Source organism: Emys orbicularis, chromosome 3 (assembly GCF_028017835.1).
Source record: "Emys orbicularis isolate rEmyOrb1 chromosome 3, rEmyOrb1.hap1, whole genome shotgun sequence".
NCBI lineage: Eukaryota > Metazoa > Chordata > Testudines > Emydidae > Emys > Emys orbicularis.
Genome location: NC_088685.1, coordinates 150,159,479 through 150,180,832, shown reverse-complemented (window position 1 = coordinate 150,180,832; position 21,354 = coordinate 150,159,479). Strand labels below are relative to the sequence as shown.

Here is a 21,354-nt window from a genome sequence, read left to right as displayed (position 1 = left end):
AAAAGTAGTAATACATATTTTAGTCAGCAAAGTAAGCAGATGGCTAAATACATACAAAGATCGGGTCTGTTGATTAAGAAGTTGCCATTTTTACATAGTCACTTTTCAGACTATAAATGACAGGTTTCAGAGTAGCAGCCGTGTTAGTCTGTATCCGCAAAAAGAACAGGAGTACTTGTGGCACCTTAGAGACTAACAAATTTATTAGAGCATAAGCTTTCGTGGGCTACAGCCCACTTCTTCGGATGCATATGCTCTAATAAATTTGTTAGTCTCTAAGGTGCCACAAGTACTCCAGTTCTTTTTACTTATGCTAAACAATCTATTACACCTTGCATTTTGCTGTGATGCTGGGAGTGCCACAAGGACTCCTAGTTGTTTTTGCTGATACAGACTAACACGGCTACCCCTCTGAAATAAATAGCACAGTCATTTCACGTTTCACTACAATTACATATTGCACAAATTACAGAAGTGTCTTTAGACACATAGTTAGCATATCTCCTAATCCATGGACATAACACTCTAAAACCAATGTTCAATATACCACTCAAAATCTACAAGTACATTGTTGTCTCCAAATGTAAGCTATTCACAACCCAAATATGAACTTCCTAAAGCTCTTATGAAAAAAAATGAGTAAGGTAAAATGAACTATTACTAGTGGTAAGGTACAGTATCTTTGGAAAGTAAGTTGTCCCTAGTTATAGGCTAGGGATGTCTTAAAGCTGTTAGAAAAAATCTTAGAAACCAAAATAAATGCTTCCAAAGATAGTACAAAGGGAACAAAATGAAAATGGAAGGTTAATAGTGTTATAGGGGCAGAGTTAAGGTAGGTTTTTTTGAGTGATCTTAACCGTGTATTTGCATACTTTCAAATGTTTTGGAGTGTTTTCGCTAAGTGGCACTTAATCTTTGACTATCAAGACTTTCAAACATTTATGTTCTTTGAGGAAAAAAAATTTCAATAGTATTCTATCTGAAGGGATAAATCCTTTCAGCCTTAATTGCTGGCTAATAATTGTTTTGCCTGTGAATATTTATTGTCTCTGTCAAGTGGAACTATTAATTATAACAAGATACAAAACAAATATACCCAATTGTGTAGTCTTATTTTTCATTTATTTTCCTGTTGTATTTTTTAAATCTTGTACTTAACAGATCTACAACATTGCTAAAAATGGTATAAAATGATTTGTTGTAATTTTCAGCACAACCTGTGCTATCAAAATGAATCTCTCTCAGGACTTGGGAAGACACAACAACTCTAACCCTATGTTAGTTTATAAAGAATTCCTACCTCATGATATGAAGGCTGAGACTATGCCTATTGGAACAGTTTTTCAAAGTATAGGGAAGCCCGCCTGTGGCACAGCAAATAATTGTTTATAGCAAGAAGAGAAGGATAAGAAGGTGCTTGTAATCCTGTTGATTTGGGATTCTCTTTTATACTATAATTTATAACTTTCATCAGATATCTTAACCGAATCAGACTATACCTTGACATCCCCTGTTGGCCATCTGCTGGAAGCCATCTGGACAAGTGCACTCATAAGAACCTTCAGTATTAATGCAGTTTCCTCTAAGGCAAATATCACTGTCTTGAAGGCATTCATTAATGTCTGAAATCAAACCATTGCCAAAAAAAATTAGACAATTTCAAAACTGAATAAACTCTTAAAAGTGACATATTTAATACTGGTATATCAACTTGAGGTAACAGCTTATATTTACTATATTTAAATAAAAATAACAATTTTTAAATGTAGCGTGTATCTAATTTCCCTGCCTACACATTCACACCTCAGATTTTTCCCCTTATAGTTCTATACAGCGTTAAAGTTTGAATTTGTACATTCTTCATTCTTAGCAAGAATGCCCACACAATGTTGATTGTAATGCTGACTGAGACAACTCCCTTCCTCTATACGCAAGAGACAATTATACAAAATTCTCCCCCATTTCCATGTGAACTGTGGGGCTATTGCACTACAAGCAACTTCAATGGTTTAGAAACCTAAAGCAGGTGCACATTTAGAAAACACGAACTCCACAGTGATGCAAATACAGATTCTGATGTACATGCAACACAAACACTATGATGCTTCTGCAACATTAGTTCCATGACATGCAAAGAATACAAACTAATCTACTGTCATTCAATAGGATGCTGTAGTCTCACTCAAAGCAGTTTTTATAAATGAACGCTGCCCAGGTTATGTAATCTGTTCCACGTGGATATGTAGGATTTTTATGCTTTCTGCATAAATTGTACGAACTATGTTGCCTGGTTACCTTTTGTAAATTGAGTTGCATTCACGCTTTGGTACTTTCTGAACCTGTGTGTTTTGGACACTAGTGGGCCACCATGCAAACTTTTATAAACTGGTAACGATATTAAGAATTCACACTCAGGTCCACATTGTCTGCAAGTATAATTCAACATAGCTCCACTGAAGTCAATACAGTTATATCGATTTACACTAGTGGACTGATCCAAAGCCCTTGAAGTCAATGGAAAGACTTCCATTGAATTAAATAGGCTTTGGGATAAGGTCTCAGCTGAGAATCAGGGCCTCAACCACTGTGAAATTAATATGATGATACACTGATAAATGCAAGGAAGCAATAAATCAGCTATTTTGTTATAGGACTATATGAAGAAGTGACTATAGCAAAAATGCTTACATTACATGAATACTATATTTCACTACTGCAAAGGAAGCCATTTAATGTTTTATGATTGTGCCTCACTAGTTTTAGGGGAAAACGGAAAGTAAAAGAAAATAAAGTAGAAAAAAAAACAGTATATAGGCTACAGGAAGATAGGATTTTCTTTGATACACAAAATAAACAGCTTTATGTGATGGATTTTTATTATTCTGACCTTTTATGCATGACTTTTTAGCAGACCAAAATGATGCCGCCTTTTCCATTTGGACATGAACCCAATAAAAAAACATAAGACTTTCTGATCTTTGGATTTAATCTTTTTTTTTTTTTTTTTAAGAGCTTTCTTGCATATGTGAAAGTTTTTATTTCAGATAAAATTGCACTTAATGATGATGACGTTATGTGAACTCTTGATAAACATATTTGATTTCACATGAATGTGTTTTATATTTATATTATATTTTCAACTGAAAAAATGATGGTTTATTTAAATGGTAATTAACTTTGACTGAGAGCAAGTGAAAAAATTAACTCCCTTGCACTGAATAAATGCCAAATCCCACAAAAAGATAATGTTTTCTGCCAAATTCATTCAAAGTGAAATTTTATTAATCCTAACATACTACACAAACCCCCCTTCTTCTATTGTAACTGTTCATAGTTCCTATGATCAGAGTGCAAGAACCCAAAGAAATAGAGCTTTTTTTCTTTGATTTCTTAAAACATTAGATTCTATGAATTGCAAGAGAAGCTGGCATCCTAGTCTGTGAAGGGAAGATAATAATAAATGGAGATATACCTATCTCATAGAACTGGAAGGGACCCTGAAAGGTCATTGAGGCCAGTCCCGCCTTCACTAGCAGGACCAAGTACTGATTTTGCCCCAGATCCCTAAGTGGCCCCCTCAAGGATTGAACTCACAACCCTGGGTTTAGCAGGCCAATGCTCAAACCACTGAGCTATCCCTCCCCCCCGACTACCTACCTGGGCTACTCTTCCCCCACCAACAGAGGTACTGAATCATTGTGGAAATGGTATCTTCCTTTTTCTCTGCATGTCTTATTTGATTCTAGCCCCTGAACAGAATTTCCCAAAGCTCCTTCATGTGCAATCTTGTTCTATACATGAGACTTAAAGATCTAGGAGTTGTATGTGAAGAAGCATTGGGAAGACTCTGGCCCTCCTTGTGTCTGTGTCTACTCCAAAGTGAAACCATCTTTTCTCTAAAATAACCCGGAACAACTGTTCTTGAAGCCTGGAGAGAGCCCCCTTGGGCTGAAGGTTTTCTTGAGATGAAGCTCATATAAGAATGTCAAGAAGCAATGAGAATAAGCAAGGACAGAGAATATACCTGAATTATTGTATTAGTTTGCTAATATCAGGCCCGAAATCTTATTTGGGATATCACCAAAAGATCGGAAGATCATTTCCTACAGCACAGCATATCTTCTGGGATTTTGCTGTGTATTTTTTATTTATTCTGTTTTGTACAATTGTTGTGCAAATTGCACTTCTGAGACAGAGCAGGCTGCTGAGCCCCAGAAGGATTCACCTCTGGGGAAGGGCAGGTAGCGTTTACACTGCTTTCCTCCCCAGGGGTACTACCACTGGGCTCCACAGGAGCTAAGCCAGGCCACCCTGCCAGTGCTTCTGTCTGGGGTTGTGGTGGTTGGCTGCAGTCCCCCAAACCAGCCACAGAAGCAGCTGTAACCCAGACAGCCCCCTAGGTGGACTTTCCATGATGGCAGAAGCATTTGTAACCAGGGATGAATACTGCCCTCTGTTTTAGAATTTGAGCAAGGAGGAGATTTCCTTACTCAAAAGAAAATCAAATTATTCTCCTCACCTTCCTGTTGGAGCCATAGGTGCAGGTGACAGGAATTCTGTGGGTGAGAATACATAAGATATGTGGTGGTATAGATAGAGACCATCAATGGGATAGTAAAGAATTGAGAAGAGGAGGAGAAAAACATCTTCCTTTTCCATCCTCAGAAGTGGCTGTGCCTATGGTTGGAATACTCAAGATCTCATTGAAAAAATCCGTAAGTAGTTTAAGTTACATACATACCTTCACATTGGTCTCCCATAGATGATAATGTGTAACCTTGGCTACAAATACATCTGAAAGACCCATCCGTGTTTCTGCAATTCCCATTTGTGCAGAGATGATGATGTTGGCATTCATCTATATCTATGAATGAAAAGAAAATGTGTAGCTAAAAAAGAAAACAGTAATGCCATGCTTCTGAAAATGCCTATTTTGAAGCACAAGGTATCCACATCCCACTCAAACAAAACTGAAGAGTCAAAAGAAAATCACTCTTCTACTAACAAATAGGTAAATTCAAAATAGTATTAGATGAAACCTCAGCCTAAGACTTCTCCTCTGACTTGGCTTCATTTAGGGTTCTCTCTCTCAATACCCATTTGTCCTTCATGCGCGCGCACACACACGCTTTGCCTGAGGGCTTCTTCCACCTCCCACATAGCTGGCTGAGGTAATGAGCCAGCTGGCCCATTGTGTCAGCAAAACACACAAAACAATTTCCAACAGAATCACCACAGGGTGTGATTTTCAGGCAAACACTGGCAGGCTGTTATACTGTCAAATTTTACATAAAGATTAGATTTTCTTATTTAAACAGTTGCTCTATATTAGAATTAATCCTGTAACTATGATGAGTCAAATGTCTCTCTTTGCTACTATAGCCACTGCTAATCCCTCAGTGCTTAGAGTGATCTCTTCAGTTCTCACAAACTTAAGCGGGGTCAGCCCAGGTCAACATTTGGATTTGGATAGGATACTCCAAATAGGATAGGATTCTGCAGGAAGTGGTATTGCTGATTCAGAAGGTAGCACATGTTTCTATGAGTCAGTACCGAACCATTACCACAGAGTGATGTTAGGGAGCCATGTGTTACTGGAGCAGTGTGGTCTTTAATGCTTGTCTAAACTAGGAAAAAAGGTGTTTTTAAAAAATTGCATTAGCTAACAAGTTTTAATTTGGTTGTGTTTAAAAATGTTTTAGCACCTACTATTGACAGGCTTTAACATCTTTAAAAAGATGTTAGCTGGTTGTGGTCCACCCTAGCGGCGGGGGATCAAAATTGGTTTTGATTAAACAGAGATATACCCATTTCATATCTGCCAACAGCAATGTGATGTGCATGGATAGACCACTGTGAAACGATGTGGTGGATTCTCCATCACTTTCAGTCTTTGAATCAAGACTGGATGTCCCTCTAAAAGATATGGTATAGCTCAAAAAGAAGTGATGGACTTGATGCAGAAATTACTGGGGTGAGGTTCTTTGGACTGTGTTATACGGGAGGTCAGATGAGATAAACATAATGTCCCTTTGGCTTTAACATTTATGAACCTCCACTGACTTAATTGACTGGCTAGTGTCTAGACACATGCACCACGTTGCAGGATCAGGTCCTTATTTTAGAGGTGTGCATTTCAGGAAAGGCCAACTTTCCATGTATGCCTCACTTAGTAAATGTGTTTTTCCATAAAGGGTTCTGAGGACATAGTCTAGCTTTGCCTAAATATTTCCTCTAAACTCAGACTGTCTTGCCTCCTGAGCCACTCCTCCAAGCCCCCTCAATCTTCCCCTAAAATTTGTTTAAGTTTGACAGGAAATCTGAAATAAATTATCATTAATAAGTATTATTCCTTTTACAATAGTACCAAGAAGTCCCACTGTCCCATAGGTATGGTATAAATGTGTAATAAAAAGATGATTGAGGGACAGATCCTCAGGTTACTCCCTGCTTCCACAGCAAGTCCCTAAAACAGCTACATGAGTTTATTTGTATTTGTTAGACTATTAGATTGATACTCTTAGATATCATAATGTTTTATAATATATGTTACAAAGTATACAGAATGCACAACAAGGCCAAGTTAGCACAGAAACTTTAGCTCTTGAATCTTCTGACTTGTTTAAGTTTTAACTATGCAGGATTTACATTGCACATTTTGTTGTTTTGCATTAATAGTTATTTTGTAAAGCATTTGGGGTCCTACTGGATGCAAAATGCTATAGAATCATTAGATGAATTATTCTGAGTTTTAGCCACATTCCTACCTTCACACTGGTCCCCTGCTGCAGATAGTTTATAACCTTGGCTACAAGTACATCTGAAAGATCCCTCGATGTTTTCACAATGTCCATTTGTACAGAGATTGCCATACTGACATTCATCTATATCTGTGAATACAAAGAAAGCATGAATATATATATATGCATTAGTTCCTATCTACATGGGCTTTCAATAGAATGGTATTTAAATTGTGTGTGAACATGGATCCAATTAAACTGGGTCCTGACATGATTTGGCCAGCCATTCTGGATCAGCCAAAGTTTGTCCAAATCATACTTTAAAAATCTAATCTAGCATAGATTAGAACACTTTTTTTGTTAAACACATGGATCTAAAATTTCTTGATCCCTGAACTGCATTCTAGCCTAGGCTGGTGAACAGTTTTAAAGCACGGTTCTACCATGAGTTAGCTATGTCCACACTATCCTTATCTACACTAATCTTTTTTCCCCTTAATTTGCTCATTGTTGCTTACACTGGTGCAGCTTGAGTGTAGATCAGGTGTCACCAAGTGCTGGCATTTTTACTCCTGTATTCTACAAACCTAATCCTAGCAAGCACAGACAACACTGTTAAAAATGCTAGTGGTTGCCAGTGTCTTGCAAATACTAGCACTCCCCCCATTGCTACTGTGGGAAACATTCAAGAAAAATGTCAAAACTTATTCTACCCAAAAATGTGGAGTGGAATTGGGTGGCTGAAATTTTCAACTGTTTGTTAATAACCAACCTGTCCCCATGACAATTTTTGAAGAAATGTTTGACACAATAGGTAGCAACATCATTGCCAAAAATAGTATCATACAACTAAAAAGAAATGTAGAAGACATGATGAATATATTGAATTCAACTGGAAAATGATAGCTAGAGATAGATATTATATTGCTGATGCTGTTGAAATTTTGAAAGAACACCAGAAAACACTGGAGAAAGAGAGAACTAAAGACAATTGCATGCAGTGGAGAAACAGATGGAGCAAGCACTTACTCCACTCTGTTATATATCACGCAATGTTCTCAATCCAATTACAAAATTAGGTGTCTAAATACAAATGATGGGGTTGGCACTGTGACTTGGGCATCTGCTAATCATCCATCAATCCTGCCCACCATAATAACATTTCAGGAAATGAGGAGAACCGTTAAAAAAAATAAGGAATTATTAGTAAAGTGAACAACTGTACTAGGGGGAATTGCTGGCTATATAGCTTTTCTCCTTCAGTAGCTGTAGTGTAGCAAGTGTAGAGAGAACATTTTCTAGGCCTGGACTAATTTATTCTAAGTTAGAAAACTCATTTGGTGTAAAGAAAGCAAGAAAATCAATGGACAAAATCCAGGTGGCATATGAAGACACAGTATTTGAGAAAATTTCTCAATGCTGTTTCTGTCATTTATTCAATCATTTTACTGAAATTTGCTTCAACTTTATAATAAAAATCAATAGTTTGTAACTAATCACATCAGCAATTTTGATTTCAATGTATAATAGATTTTTTTTAAATGGAAACAAAAAGATTAAAATTGGTGATTATAATCAAGTTTTTTTTAAATTAACAATTGATTCAAATTGCATTTATTTAAATCAATCCACCTAGGCTCCAGGACTGATTATTGCAATTCCCAGACCTTGTATCAATGAGACAAGGTGCGTATGGTAATATCTTTTATTGGACCAAATTCTGTTGGTGAAAGACACAAGCTTTCAAGTTTACACCAGGTATCTCTACGTTGCAATTAGACACGGTGGCTGGCCTGTGCCAGCTGACTCAAGCTTGCAGAGATAGGCTGCAGCCAGAGCTCTGCAACCCTCCCATCTTGCAGGGTCCTTGAGCCCGGGTTCCAGCCCGAGCCCAAATGTCTACACCACAATTAAACAGCCTCTTAGTCCGAGCCCCACAAGCCTGAGTCAGCTGGCATGGGCCAATTGCAGGTTGCCACAGAGCTCTCCTTCATGTCTGGGAAAGGTACCTAGAGTGTCACAGCTAAATACAACATGGAATAAATTTTGAATTAACACATGTTGCAAGAGACCATTCTTGCAAGGTAACTTGGGCAGCTAACACCTCTACAGTCACAGTACAAAGGAGGATAAGTGGGTTACCGATTGCTGTAATGAGCCATAAGTCCAGTGTCTTTATTAAGCCCATGATTTTTGGTATCTTGCAGAGTTATGAATTTAAGTTTCCAGGCTCATCTTTTGAAGGTGCTGTGCAGATTTCCTTTGAGGATGAGATGTGATTTTCAATTTCAGCCCATAAGTTTTTGATGTCCCTATTCCACACAGTTCCTAATGCTGTATACATGTAAACCTACCTTAATTTAAAATGAAATGATATGATTACCTTTCATAAAACAGGGGAGGATATAATTTGTACTGTTAAAGAGCACTGGGATTGTTGGAATTTGTTTCCCAAGGGATCACTTAAAAGGAGTGCAGGAATGGAGAACAAGAATTGGGAAAAGAACTACAGAAGACTGACTTGCTGAGGGAAACTACAGAATGGCAATTGGTATGAAGGTTCATCAAGAATCTGACCAATGGGCTGAATGCAAAAGGGACTCTCAAGTTTGCCTATAAATACCTTCACAGATATAGTAGGATGGATTTTGCCACATTGTTTAAAGGGTACTTTATTATATAGCTACAGAGTTAAGTTAAGAAGGAAAAATCTGTCCCCATTAGACCTACTAAAGTTCATGTGGATAATTTTGAATGGAATTCAAGTCCAGGATAAGCAGAAAATGAAGACTGATCATATCACGAAAAGTGTGGATGAATTGCCTTGGTTGTATGTGGTTTAGAATTTTATATGAAACAAGAGAAAAGGAAAGAGTACTTTGCATGCCTTTAATAAAAGATTATATATGACTTCAGCAATTCAAAACAGAGATTTATTGCTTGGAGCAAGCAGTTAAGTTTGTGACCCTGGGCTGAGTAATGCAGTGATTTAACATTTCTGCTTGCACTTCTAATAATCTGGCTGGCAAAATGAAAAATGTAAGTGATGTAATTCTGGGACTGCACTAGACTATTGGTATTTTGAACTGGGTTATCTCTGTAAAGCTACTTCTGTGGCGGTATAAAAATCAAGCCTAATGTTAGAAAATATGCACTCTTCCTAGACCACCTTTGAAGCCGTATATTCAACTGTACTATATATAAAAAAGGAATATATAAAAAAGTCAACCTTTTACTTCCCAAATAATAAATGGAAATCTTGTGTTGTAGAAAGAGTCCCAAATCATTGCACAAAATACAGTGTGTGTATGCATATATGTACACACGCCCATGCATGCGCGCGCATGTGCACGCGCGCACACACACACAAATCACTTCCGTCACAACTGAAATGCAATCATGCCTCAATTAATCCAGCAGGTGGTACTCTCAGCTCCAGAAGACAAGTACCACTGTACAATTATTACACAACACCTCTGACTGCCCTTTGCTATCAGTTTCAGAAACAGATGTCACGGTCCTTGAAAAAAGGAAGGCAAACAACTGGGGGGAAAAACAGTAATAGGGAGTGTGAAAAATCTATCATAAAACCTGAGCTAAAAATGATCCTTATTGAATGGCTGTGAAACTGTTAGAGGTGTGCTGAATGGTTTGCTGGAAATACTAATAATTAAGAGATGTTGTCAGTGTGCTTTGTGAACCAGTATCTGAATTTTCTTCAACAGCACGCCATTCACACTGAAGTATTATAGCTATCTCAAGTTTTTCCACTTGCTTACTAACCTTAACAATGGCATTCTAGCATATCACTAATTTAAAAATCTCTTAAGTTTTAAAATTCCATATTTTCATATTTCCAAAATTCCACTTTCACATCTCATGATACTTGCATCCTAAATTTAATTTTCATTGCTCTATAGTGAGGAAACCTTGTCTGACTCCCTCTCTCTCCAAGACCAGAAATCATTTTGAAATCTTACCTACCTTCAGTTTCTATTTCAGCAACAATAGGAGGCCTTTTTGGCACATTTCCATTAACACCACAGTCTCTCAGAACACAAATGTAACAATATTTGGATACAAACACTACAGAACATACCATGGCACTGTCCATTCCAGCCTCTGAATCCATCTGTGCAAGGAACGCATTGGTAAGAGCCAGGACCATTAATGCATTGTTCATCTGGACAAATACTTTGGGTCAGGCATTCGTCAATATCTTTAAAAATAAGAAAATCTAGGTCGGAATCATAACAGGCTGTTGAAGAACAAACTAGTCTGATTATTGTAACTGCATTTATATATCCAGTTGTGTATTTTGAACCAGATTCTCAGATGGTGCATATCAGGATAGCTCTACTGAAGTCAGCAGACCAGATCCTTCTCGTCTGGTGTAAGTCAGCCCTGTTCCATTGAAGTCAAAGGAGCCCTACAGATTTATACCAGCTGTGGATCAGATCTTTTATTTATAAATTGATTAAAGATACAAGGGTAATCACTTGTGGCTTCACAATTAAATTCTGGAGTTGCTGACAGTGGTTCCGTAGTGAAGGACATATCAAGCGTTTGGCTTTGATGGGACCTGACTACCTCTGTGTAGCTCAGCCCATTTGCCATTTAAATAAACTAAACATGGGAAATGCTCCTTGAGGTGACCTTGAATTTCTGAGGGTATTATGAGCATTAAAAATGTTCCTGGGGTGAAATATAAACCTGCAAAAACCCTTCTTTAGAGAAATTTGGGTGAATCTCATCTGTTTTCAGCACCCCCAGCTAACTAACTCCAGCCACTCTTAGGACCTTGTAGAGGCTTGTCTCACCAGCACTGCAGGTCTCACTGTACCGCCAGCTTCCCTAACTAAAGTGAGATTTGTTGAGAGCTTGAGGAGGGGGCATAGAGGTGGGAAATTGAGGCTCCCCTAGGCCCTTTTGTATGCAGAATTATAGGGCAGATAAGTTGTGGGAGGACTAGGAATGCAGGCAGTGTGAGTGGCAATCGAAGACATGGGTGGATAATGGAGGGCTATTGCGTCTAAGAAGAGGGTGTGTGTGACAGAACAACCCCATGAGGCTGCAGAAAAGCTTCTGGCAATGTATGGGGTAGGTGGGTGCATCAGCACAGATTCCACTCTGATGGTCTAGCTCAGTCACATCAGAGCAGGGAGCTTATGTCTAAACCTCAGAGCTCTCATTGACAGTCTCTCCAGCTCCACAAATAACTCCCTTCCACATTAAAAAAAAAAAAAAAAAGGAACACCACGCTACTCACAATACACACACTTTTACATATAAAAAGCGAAAGTAACAGACTCTTAAAGTTGCAAAGTCAAGCATTCAAAAGTTAGGAAATGTCAGAATTAAGGTTGCCGGTGCAGCCTTAATTCCACTCCCTTGTGCATATGCCTTATTCTACGAGTCTTTAATTACATGATCACATACTATTTTTTCCATAGGTCTCCTGCGTCATCCAATGAACAGGATGCATTTAATCTCCCAGCTCCTAGTCCCTCCTATCCCCAGACCCCATGTCCCAATCTACTCCGCACACCATACTTCTGCCCAGCTCTTGTCCCCCCTATATTCAAGACAAGCTGTTTTTTACTCTATCGTGCCCAGGCATAAGCAGTGGGAGTACTGAAAGCGCTGCTCTCAGTTCTGGTGCCCAGTGCCACAGTGGTTCCCAGGAGCCTGAAGAAGCAACTACAGGAAAAGTACTGCTCTGCCCCTACCTCCCTGGGTTGGAACATTATCAATCTTCAGAGAATTCAGCAACCAAACTCTAACAATTCTCTACTGAGCATGTGCAAATGGGAATTTTTCAAAGGCTTAGAACTTGACCAAATTTGGGTAGGTTTTCATGAGAACAACAAAAGGCACATCCCTGACACAAAGACCACCCCTTGCCAAATTTCAAGCCTTTGCTCCAAAACATGGAGGCACAAGAGCTTCTGAAGGAAATGGCTGTAAGACTTTTTTTTTTTTTTTTTAAACATGGGCAAAATAATATATTTCCCTCTAAACTTGTTCTCAGGAACAGCTGGACCATTTTTGTGAAAAATTTCCAAAAAACCTGAGCTTGAGGAAGATATGCAGCATGGAAAATGTCTGCCCATATAGTTAAAGTCCGGCAAAGTTATAAGAAACTGACAACAGGATCTTATAATGGGAAGTGTCAGGCAACCTTAACTATAAGTGGCAATACCAGCTCCACCTATGATAATATTACACTTTAATTCTGAACTCAGCAATAGTAACTTGTATGTACTCTTAAAATATGACCACTGGGTAAGTTCCAGATCTATTATATGTGCTTGTGTGGGTGTGTAAAGTCTGAAGTAAGGTGTGGTGTTATAGTGAATGATTTGCAAGTAGTGTGTGCAGTGTGTGTGTGTGTGGTGGGGGGTTGTGTGGGAAGTGGAAGGGAGTTATTTGTGGAGCTGCAGAATCTGTCAGAATGGTAAATGTCATGTGTGGGTGTAATGATGTGGTGAAAATGGTTCCCTTAACATGTCATTTCCTTGGTTTGAAGGGTTAGCGTGGGAGGGTTTTTCCCTTAAGCAACCTTAACTAGTTTTCAATGTAGAATTTGTTTGTAGGAATTATATGCATTATATAATGGGAAGCTATTGTATCAAATCTGGGAGAATAAGAAACTTGATACACTGGAGTGAATGTTTTGAAACAATTACTAATATAACAGAAAATAACGGATGGTTCAGACTAGAAGGAGGAGTTCTTTAACAAAACCCACAGCAGCAAATCTATTTGCTGCTATCACTGGATGCTGCTGTGAATGTCTGTATGTAAAGTCTTCTACAGGAAAGTTGCTAAACACATTGTAAAAGGAGGACAGATAGAAGAAATGATGATGGGCACGATCTTGCAAGACACTGAGCAAGATACTCATATCTTCAACTCCCACTGAAGTCAATGAGCACTGAGGGTGCTCAATATTTTGAACCCTAGAAGCAGTCTCAACTCCCCTTGTCTGTGATAAATTTAATCTCAAAGTGATGTATCGAAAGATAAAATAATGAAAAAATTAATCATAAGTTAAGAGAACATTTTATTTTCAGAACCATGCAAGGACTCTAATAATCTTATTTCCCCCCATCTTTAGCACACAATATAAATAATCCAACTATGATTCTCTCATCCGCCCCTGCCCAGAAAGAACACTTAAAAAACTATGCAAGGACCATCCCAGAGCTAGATTTAAAAACAAAACAAAACAAAACAAAACCCTGGCCAATGGGATTGAGGAGCCTGCGAGACAAGCTCACACTTCCAGGTTTTGAACATCCCAGTCCCAGTCCCAGTCCCATGAATTTAACTGGAATGGCTTCTCCAAGAGAAGTAACCGATTGGTATCCACTGGTAAAGACACTACAAATGAACTAACTGTCTCTCCACTCAGCTTGTGTTTGGATTGGATTTATAATCAGGTCTGAGCTTCTTCTCTGAAGCACAGGGCCAAACAAAACAAACACGTTTTGCATGTGTTTCTGCTTGGACCCATTTACAAATACTGCCCTACAATCAGTATTTTCTTAAATTTCTTCTAATAGACACAGTTCTTCCTTCATTGCTCAGCCAACGTAGCACTATCATGTAAATATGTACATTTTACTTTAAAAATCTCAAATGACTTCATCTCAATTTGGAATCTTTTTGTTGTCAGTAAAAAAAACAAAACAAAAAAAGATTTTCTTTAAATGCTACCCCTGAGCAACCCTGATTTACTAATATGCTCACTTCATAATTTCTGATGTATAATGGTGAAAATCTTCATGACCTACATTTTTAAAAGTACATGCACAAAAGTACAATTAAGCTTGCTTGTTTGTACACAAGCCCTTCAACTTGTGCATCCATACTGGTTGTTGGATAGGAGTCCTTTTGAAAATCTGGATCAATATGTCTTATGCCAGAATAAACTAGCCTAGGACAGCCTGTCCCACAGCAGGTGATGAGGATCATTTCAAACAAATACAAAAACAATGAAAAATACTTTGAACTGTGTTCTAAAAAAACATTTCAAAATCATCCTAAGTCACTCAAAAGAATACATGGTGCTGGATTGCTAACAGTTTATGGGTTATTGAAACGCAGACAAGGCAATCAGGGTCCTACAGAATACATGGTATTTTGTGTCTGTTTAATTATTATAGAAATATGTTAACAATTTTCTTCTATGCTCAGTAATTTAGATTGAAGTACAAATGAGTATATATTTAAAATAGAATAATTGACTGGTTTTAATTCACTGAATATCAAATCAATGTTGAAGAGGTTAGGAAAAAAATCCCACAAAACACACACCAGAGAAAAATTCACGCCAAAAAGAAAAGGTACACATTTTTTAGGTCAGATGTGCTGGGACTTCTCTCTTATTCTATGAAATGACAGTGTCTGGTGGCAGCTTTATATTCCAAACAGCAAATGTATCCCTTTGTTCATTTTTTGTTGTTACACAAATATAAAACATTAAAGATGAGCCTTATTGTGGACAGAGTTTTTATAGATGAACTTCTGTTAGCCTGGAGTCTAAGTATTGCCCAAATTATCACCCATCACAGAATTGCAAAAGAAGAGCTTTACTTTTGTTGTTGTTGTATTTATTCTTCCATAATGGGATGTGTTATTTAATATTTTTATCAAATATTCAAAAGTTAAACATAACCATGATCAAATTTGCTATATGAAAATTAGAGGGGTATGAAATACTCAGAAAGACAGACTTAAAGTAAACTGGAGAAATTAGAAACACTAGTCTGGAAACAACAGGGGAAGATTCAATACTAACATACGGCTATTAACTTGCCAGTGGTTTGGCTTGCTTAATTTCATTGCCATACTTCTACTACTGTAGAGTCAGAACTCTCCGACACATTGGCCTGTCCTTTCATTCAGCATCCGCTGTCTCAACATTCACATTTATATGAGCCAATTGTATTTACACAGAGGCCTTCCCCACAGATGTGAGGTCTCAAACCTTCAACAAAATCTGAGAAGTGGGGTAGGGGGAGAAACCAAAAGGTGCACATAAGCTTAAATTCATCATCAAATAACCAACATACGTAATATATGAATTTCCCACATTCTTTCTCATATGTTTGCCAGATAGAAAAGAAGTAGAGAATTACAAAAGAAAATGTTAATGTTCAACTTAAGAAGAGCTATTTAACAAACACTGGAGAATAATATATTAGAAACATTGTGGGACAGATCTTGCTTTCAGCTGCACTGGTGTAAATCCAGAAAAACGATTCCCAGATCCTCAAAGGTACTTAGGTACCTAACTCCCATTGACTTCAATAGGAATTAAGCACCGAAATACTTTTGAGGACCTGGTCCTCTGTGTTCCTTGGAGTTCTCTGCATTACACTCTATCAGGGTGATCTGCCCCTTTAAGGGCCAGGATGCAGCCAGCCCTGTTCTGGAAAGGAGCAGTGTCAGGTGATTGGGTCTGATAATTACCAGTTTGGTGATGCAGATGTGGACCCTAGCTCCATAAAGGAGCCTGGGTCCAGGAGCGTGATGGGAGAATACTCTCCTGTACTGCAGAAGAGGACTGTGAGGGGATGAGAGCCCCTGCAAACTGCTCTTCCCCTCTGTCTCCACAGCTGGCTGAAGGTTCTGACCACCAAATTGCAGGAGACTGGCGGGTGGGGGTACAGTCTCATGTTGAGACCAGAACTATTACTTTATGTTGTCAGGCCACATTTCCTTTTTTATGTTGGACAAAAAACAGAGCCCTGAGGCAAGGGCTATAAGTTGATCTGGGTGTGGCTAGTTATTTTTCCCAGGCTGGTGATCAAATCCAACAGCCTATACATACTTTGTTGGAAGATAACCAGAGAAGGTCAGATCCACAGCTATGTGGAGTCACCTGCAATTTTCCTATGCAAAGGGAATAGAGAAGAGGACACAAGAGCTTTGGGTGCAACTGAAGCCTCAGGGAGAAGTGGAGAAAAGAGTGATCAAGGCAATGTATAAATATTACATGAATAGTGCGTTCACACTGTGGGGCTTACAGATGGCAAGAACGGACAGTTGGGTAATTCCAAGGAAAGCTGTGGAAAAGCAGATTGTTCTGCCAAATTTGGGACAGTTGAGAGGTAAGGAGTTGTTTTGTAATTTTTTTTAAATATCTCACCCTTCAGCCAATCAGTTAGGGGGGGAAATAAAAAAAAATATCAGGGAGAATCTTGATTTCATACCTGCAAAAAGCAATAACTTTAAAAATAAATAAATTTCAACACTCAATGTGGTTAACCATGTCCCTCTGTAGCTATACACATAAAACACCTTGGAGTCGGGTTTGGGTTTTTTTGCCCGCTTTCTAATAAATATGTCATGAAGAAAACATTATATTGACCTCGTAGGCCCCCATTCTCCAAGGTATTTAGGCCCCAAACGGACATTGATTTTGAGGATCTGGGCTTTAGGGCCTGATTCAATGCTCATTGAGGTCAAAGGGAGTATTTTCAATTACTTCAATTAACTTTGGCTTAGGCTCTTAATGATCAGTTTTTAAATTATTATTCTCATCATCGTTTTAATAAAGAAGAGCAGTGGTTACCAATGCATTCTGTTCCTTCTTCATTGGCCATGAATCCTGCTTGGCAAATGCACAGGAAACTCCCTTCTGTATTTTCACAGTGCCCAAGGGAGCATAGATGGGGAGTCTGAACACACTCATTGATATCTGTTTAAGAAATAAAATATAAGGATATTGAAAAATGTAACATAATTGGTCATGACTCTTTTCCCCACTCCACCCAACGAATATGTGCCTTTGAAAAGACAGGGCTTGTAATGAGTTTAACTATTTGAAAGCCTATACACTTTGTTCTCTTAAAGAGCCTCAAGAAGCATATATCAAATAGTTGTAGATGGAAAAATCATGCTTACTGGCTTAAGCTATATGAGTACTGAAATTGCTTGAAGACTAAATAGTGGACACACTTCAAATCTTTAAAATTTCCATTTGCAAGTAATTAATGCTACAACAGTATTTGTGGTACTCCCCATATTAAGCATTGGCATTGCTACAAGCATAGAACAGTATAAAGCTAGACAAAATTATAAGAATTTTAAATCATCATTATTCTAGGTGTATTTGTATAAAATATATTTAAATAGTATTAGCACCAGTCAGTAGAGGTATTATATTTGAGTAGTTATTGACTTTCTGATAAAGTAAAAATGAATAATGGAACATTTGAAAATATAATATTATCAAAATGTAAACATTACTGTGTTCATTCAGTATTACAGTTGAAATTTTGTTTACACAGAAGTCAGGAACTTGATTCCTGATTTAGTTGTGACTCTGATCATCTGCTGTAATTCACAGGCAGCCTTTTGTATTCTTGTATATGGTGTAACTTTAATCCCTTAATATAAGTAAAATATGGCTCAACTATAGTTGCTGTGGGCAACTACAGGTCTGTACTTCTGGTTCCTGGACATGTAAAATCTCACCAATAAAACTGCATTAATAGAATGTTTGCATATATAACCTTATTTATTATTTTTAAAGAAAAAAATGCAGAGAAAGAACTGATCGATCCTTCAAATACACTCTATGGGCCAAATTATGCTCCAAGTTACTATCATGTGGACCCACTGTTATCAGTGCTGTTGCACAATTGTAAGCGAAGACGTAAGGTATACTCAGCGTGGTGGGTTGGACTAGATCAGTGATTCTCAACCAGGGGTACGCAGAGGTTTTCCAGGGGGTACATCAACTCATCTAGATATTTGCCTAGTTTTACAATAGGCTACATAAAAAACACTAGTGAAGTCAGTACAAACTAAAATTTCATACCGGCAATGACTTGTTTATACTGCTTTATATATTATATACTGAAATGTAAGTACAATATTTATATTCCAATTGATTTATTTTATTATATGGTAAAAATTGGAAAGTAAGCAATTTTTCAGTAATAGTGTGTTGTGACACTTCTGTATTTTTATGTCTGATTTTGTGAGCAAATAGTTTTTAAGTGAGGTGAAACTTGGGGGTACTCAAGACAAATCAGACTCCTGAAAGGGGTACAGTAGTCTGGAAAGGTTGAGAGCCACTGCCCTAGAGCACAAGGTCTACATCTTCGTAGCAGCCATGCAATGTAAGACATCCCAAAGAGGGCAGGAAAGGTGCCAGGGTAACTGCTTCCTACTCAACCCACTCCTCATTAGCCAGCAGAAGAAAGTCAACTGCACTTTCAGAAGGATAGTATCAGCAAAACAGTCCAATATGCACTGGGGATATCTGAGAGAGATTCTGTTTCCCTGAGGCAGGATCCCTCCCAGAGCACCTCATGGGGTGGCGTGATCTTGCGCCTCCCAAAATGCAGACTAGTGCCTCCAAAGCATGATTGTACCCATAAGTAAAATAGATTTTGACATTCACCAGGCTCTACATATTTATCACACACTTGGACTGTCAAACTCACACTCATTGAGACAGGTCAGACAAGTTAAAATGGTTTCCTGCTTATTGCCCTCAACTCCTAGTGACTTCAGTGAGACCTTTCATGAGCACTAAATTCACACACACAAAACTTTTTTTAAAAAATTCCATTCATCTTTGACTGGCTGAAAGGTTCACTAGAGCCTGCTTTTGGTGAATATTGCTTTATATATAAAAATTACATTTTTGTGTAGTTTTGGCATGTCCAGAAGAGGATTTCTACATATACATATGGTATACATAGCACCTTGCAGAAACAAGGTATTCTATATTTGAAAATGCTTCATACAGTTATTACTTTAGATTATTGAAAAAGTTCTTTCATACCAGAGCATTTTGTCTGTTGATCATTCAGCTTGTACCCATCATAGCAGATGCAGGTGTATCCCACAGGCAAATTAACGCAGTGTCCTGCTCCACAGATATCAGGGTTCACTGTGCACTCATTGATTTCTATATATATACACACACACACAAAAAAATTATTACAAACTTAAATATTTCAGTAAATGGGTGATATTCAGTTATTCCAGCTAAAAGGAGAGAGAGCCTGAAATCAGTTGTGACCACACTGATCGGTCCAATTTATCCTGAGTGACTAACAGACCTACGGTCAGTTGACTCTTCCACTGCCCCTTCCTACCCTCCCCCCCCCCCCCCCACAGAAGTCAAGTGGGTGCATATGCAAATCAAAAGTGAAGATAGAGTAAAATGAAAATAATCATAGATGTTAAACTGTTAGCTGTAGCAGATTACAGAATTATTTTCACAGACTGTAGTTTTTAGCAATATCACAGCAGGTTGTCTATGAAAACACACATTTCCTAATTAGGTGAAATATAGATTTGGCTACTTTATTATAAGCAGTATGACAACTCGGTTAAATATGAGGATTTTTTTTTGTAGGCATCTCACAATATCAATCTCATTTTAAATTTCAAAACATTCTGTCGTAGAATGTAGTTTCATTAGTTTTGTCCTTAAACTTAATGTAATGCCTCTTTACCAACGTTGCCAGTCTAGGACTCAGGATTTTTGCTGTTAAAATGGTGTTGAAATGGAAACCTTTCAAGTCATAAAGAGAAGGAGGAAAAGTAAAAAAGCTTTGAAAAACTATTGAAAAGGATTGAGCACTAGTGAGTTACATGAAAGAATGTTACCTATGGACGATATATTTTCTGGATAAAGACCATGAATTATGTATAAAGATTATTAAAATCCCTCATTAAAGATCAAATTCCTTTGGGGTGCAATGATAAAAAGACATGTGAAATGCTACTCTGAGACATGGACCTGGCACTGGAAAAGGCAATATTTGTATGCCAAGCAGTATAACAAAGAGGAATGGAAATAATGGCTGTAGAGAGTGACACAGAACTCAAGTGAAGGCAAAATGTTACTCATAAATCCATCAAAGAAAGAAGCTGCAAAATCAAATGAATGGCTAAAAAATATGCACAAGAGGTTACATGTGAGGAACAAATTCCACTTCTGAGTAAATGTGAACAGTCACTGAGGGGAAAAAAGGAAACGGTAAAACGAGAGTTTGTGACACATTGCACATTGAGGAAAGTGACCAGATTTGAGCTTACACACACATGAGGTGCTAGGTCTAATCAAGAGGGGTATGTCATGAAGAGTCTGAATGACAAGTCTGCTAACAAACCTCAACCAGATGTGAACAATCTATTTGTGGCATATGAAGACATGTTCACAGGAAAAGGGTGTCTCCCAGTTACTTACAAGATGCAATTATGGGAAGAGACAAAGCTTGTTATATATGCCACCCTAAATGCTCCACAAGCCTAGAAAAAGAGACTAGGGAGAGCTGGAAAACATGACAGCAAATGGGATTATTCTGAAGAGCTGACAGACTGGGTTCACTCCTTGGCAACTGCAGAGACAAAAGGAGTTTAAAAAGACAATTTAGAAGGTATATTTCCTCTTGCCCACAAGGTATGAAATGTTTGCTGACATGGCAGGAGCCAAATTTTTCAGCAAATTAGATGCATCACAAGGGTTTGGCAGATTCCCATGGACACCGAAATCTCCAAGACTTGTATTTTCAGTAACCATTTGGCAGATGATGTTTCCTGAGATTGCCTTTCGGAACATGTTTTGCACTGGAAG

General features: G+C 38.0%; 1 protein-coding gene across 1 annotated transcript in view; it reads right to left on the bottom strand.

The window, feature by feature from the left end:
* LTBP1 (latent transforming growth factor beta binding protein 1) overlaps window positions 1–21,354 on the bottom strand; it is a 320,752-nt gene that overhangs the window by 81,941 nt on the left and 217,457 nt on the right. The window contains 7 exon segments of the mRNA XM_065401641.1: window positions 1,500–1,622; window positions 4,742–4,864; window positions 6,768–6,890; window positions 10,840–10,959; window positions 15,622–15,747; window positions 17,326–17,451; window positions 19,552–19,677. Coding sequence (XP_065257713.1) covers window positions 1,500–1,622; window positions 4,742–4,864; window positions 6,768–6,890; window positions 10,840–10,959; window positions 15,622–15,747; window positions 17,326–17,451; window positions 19,552–19,677 — 867 coding nt within the window.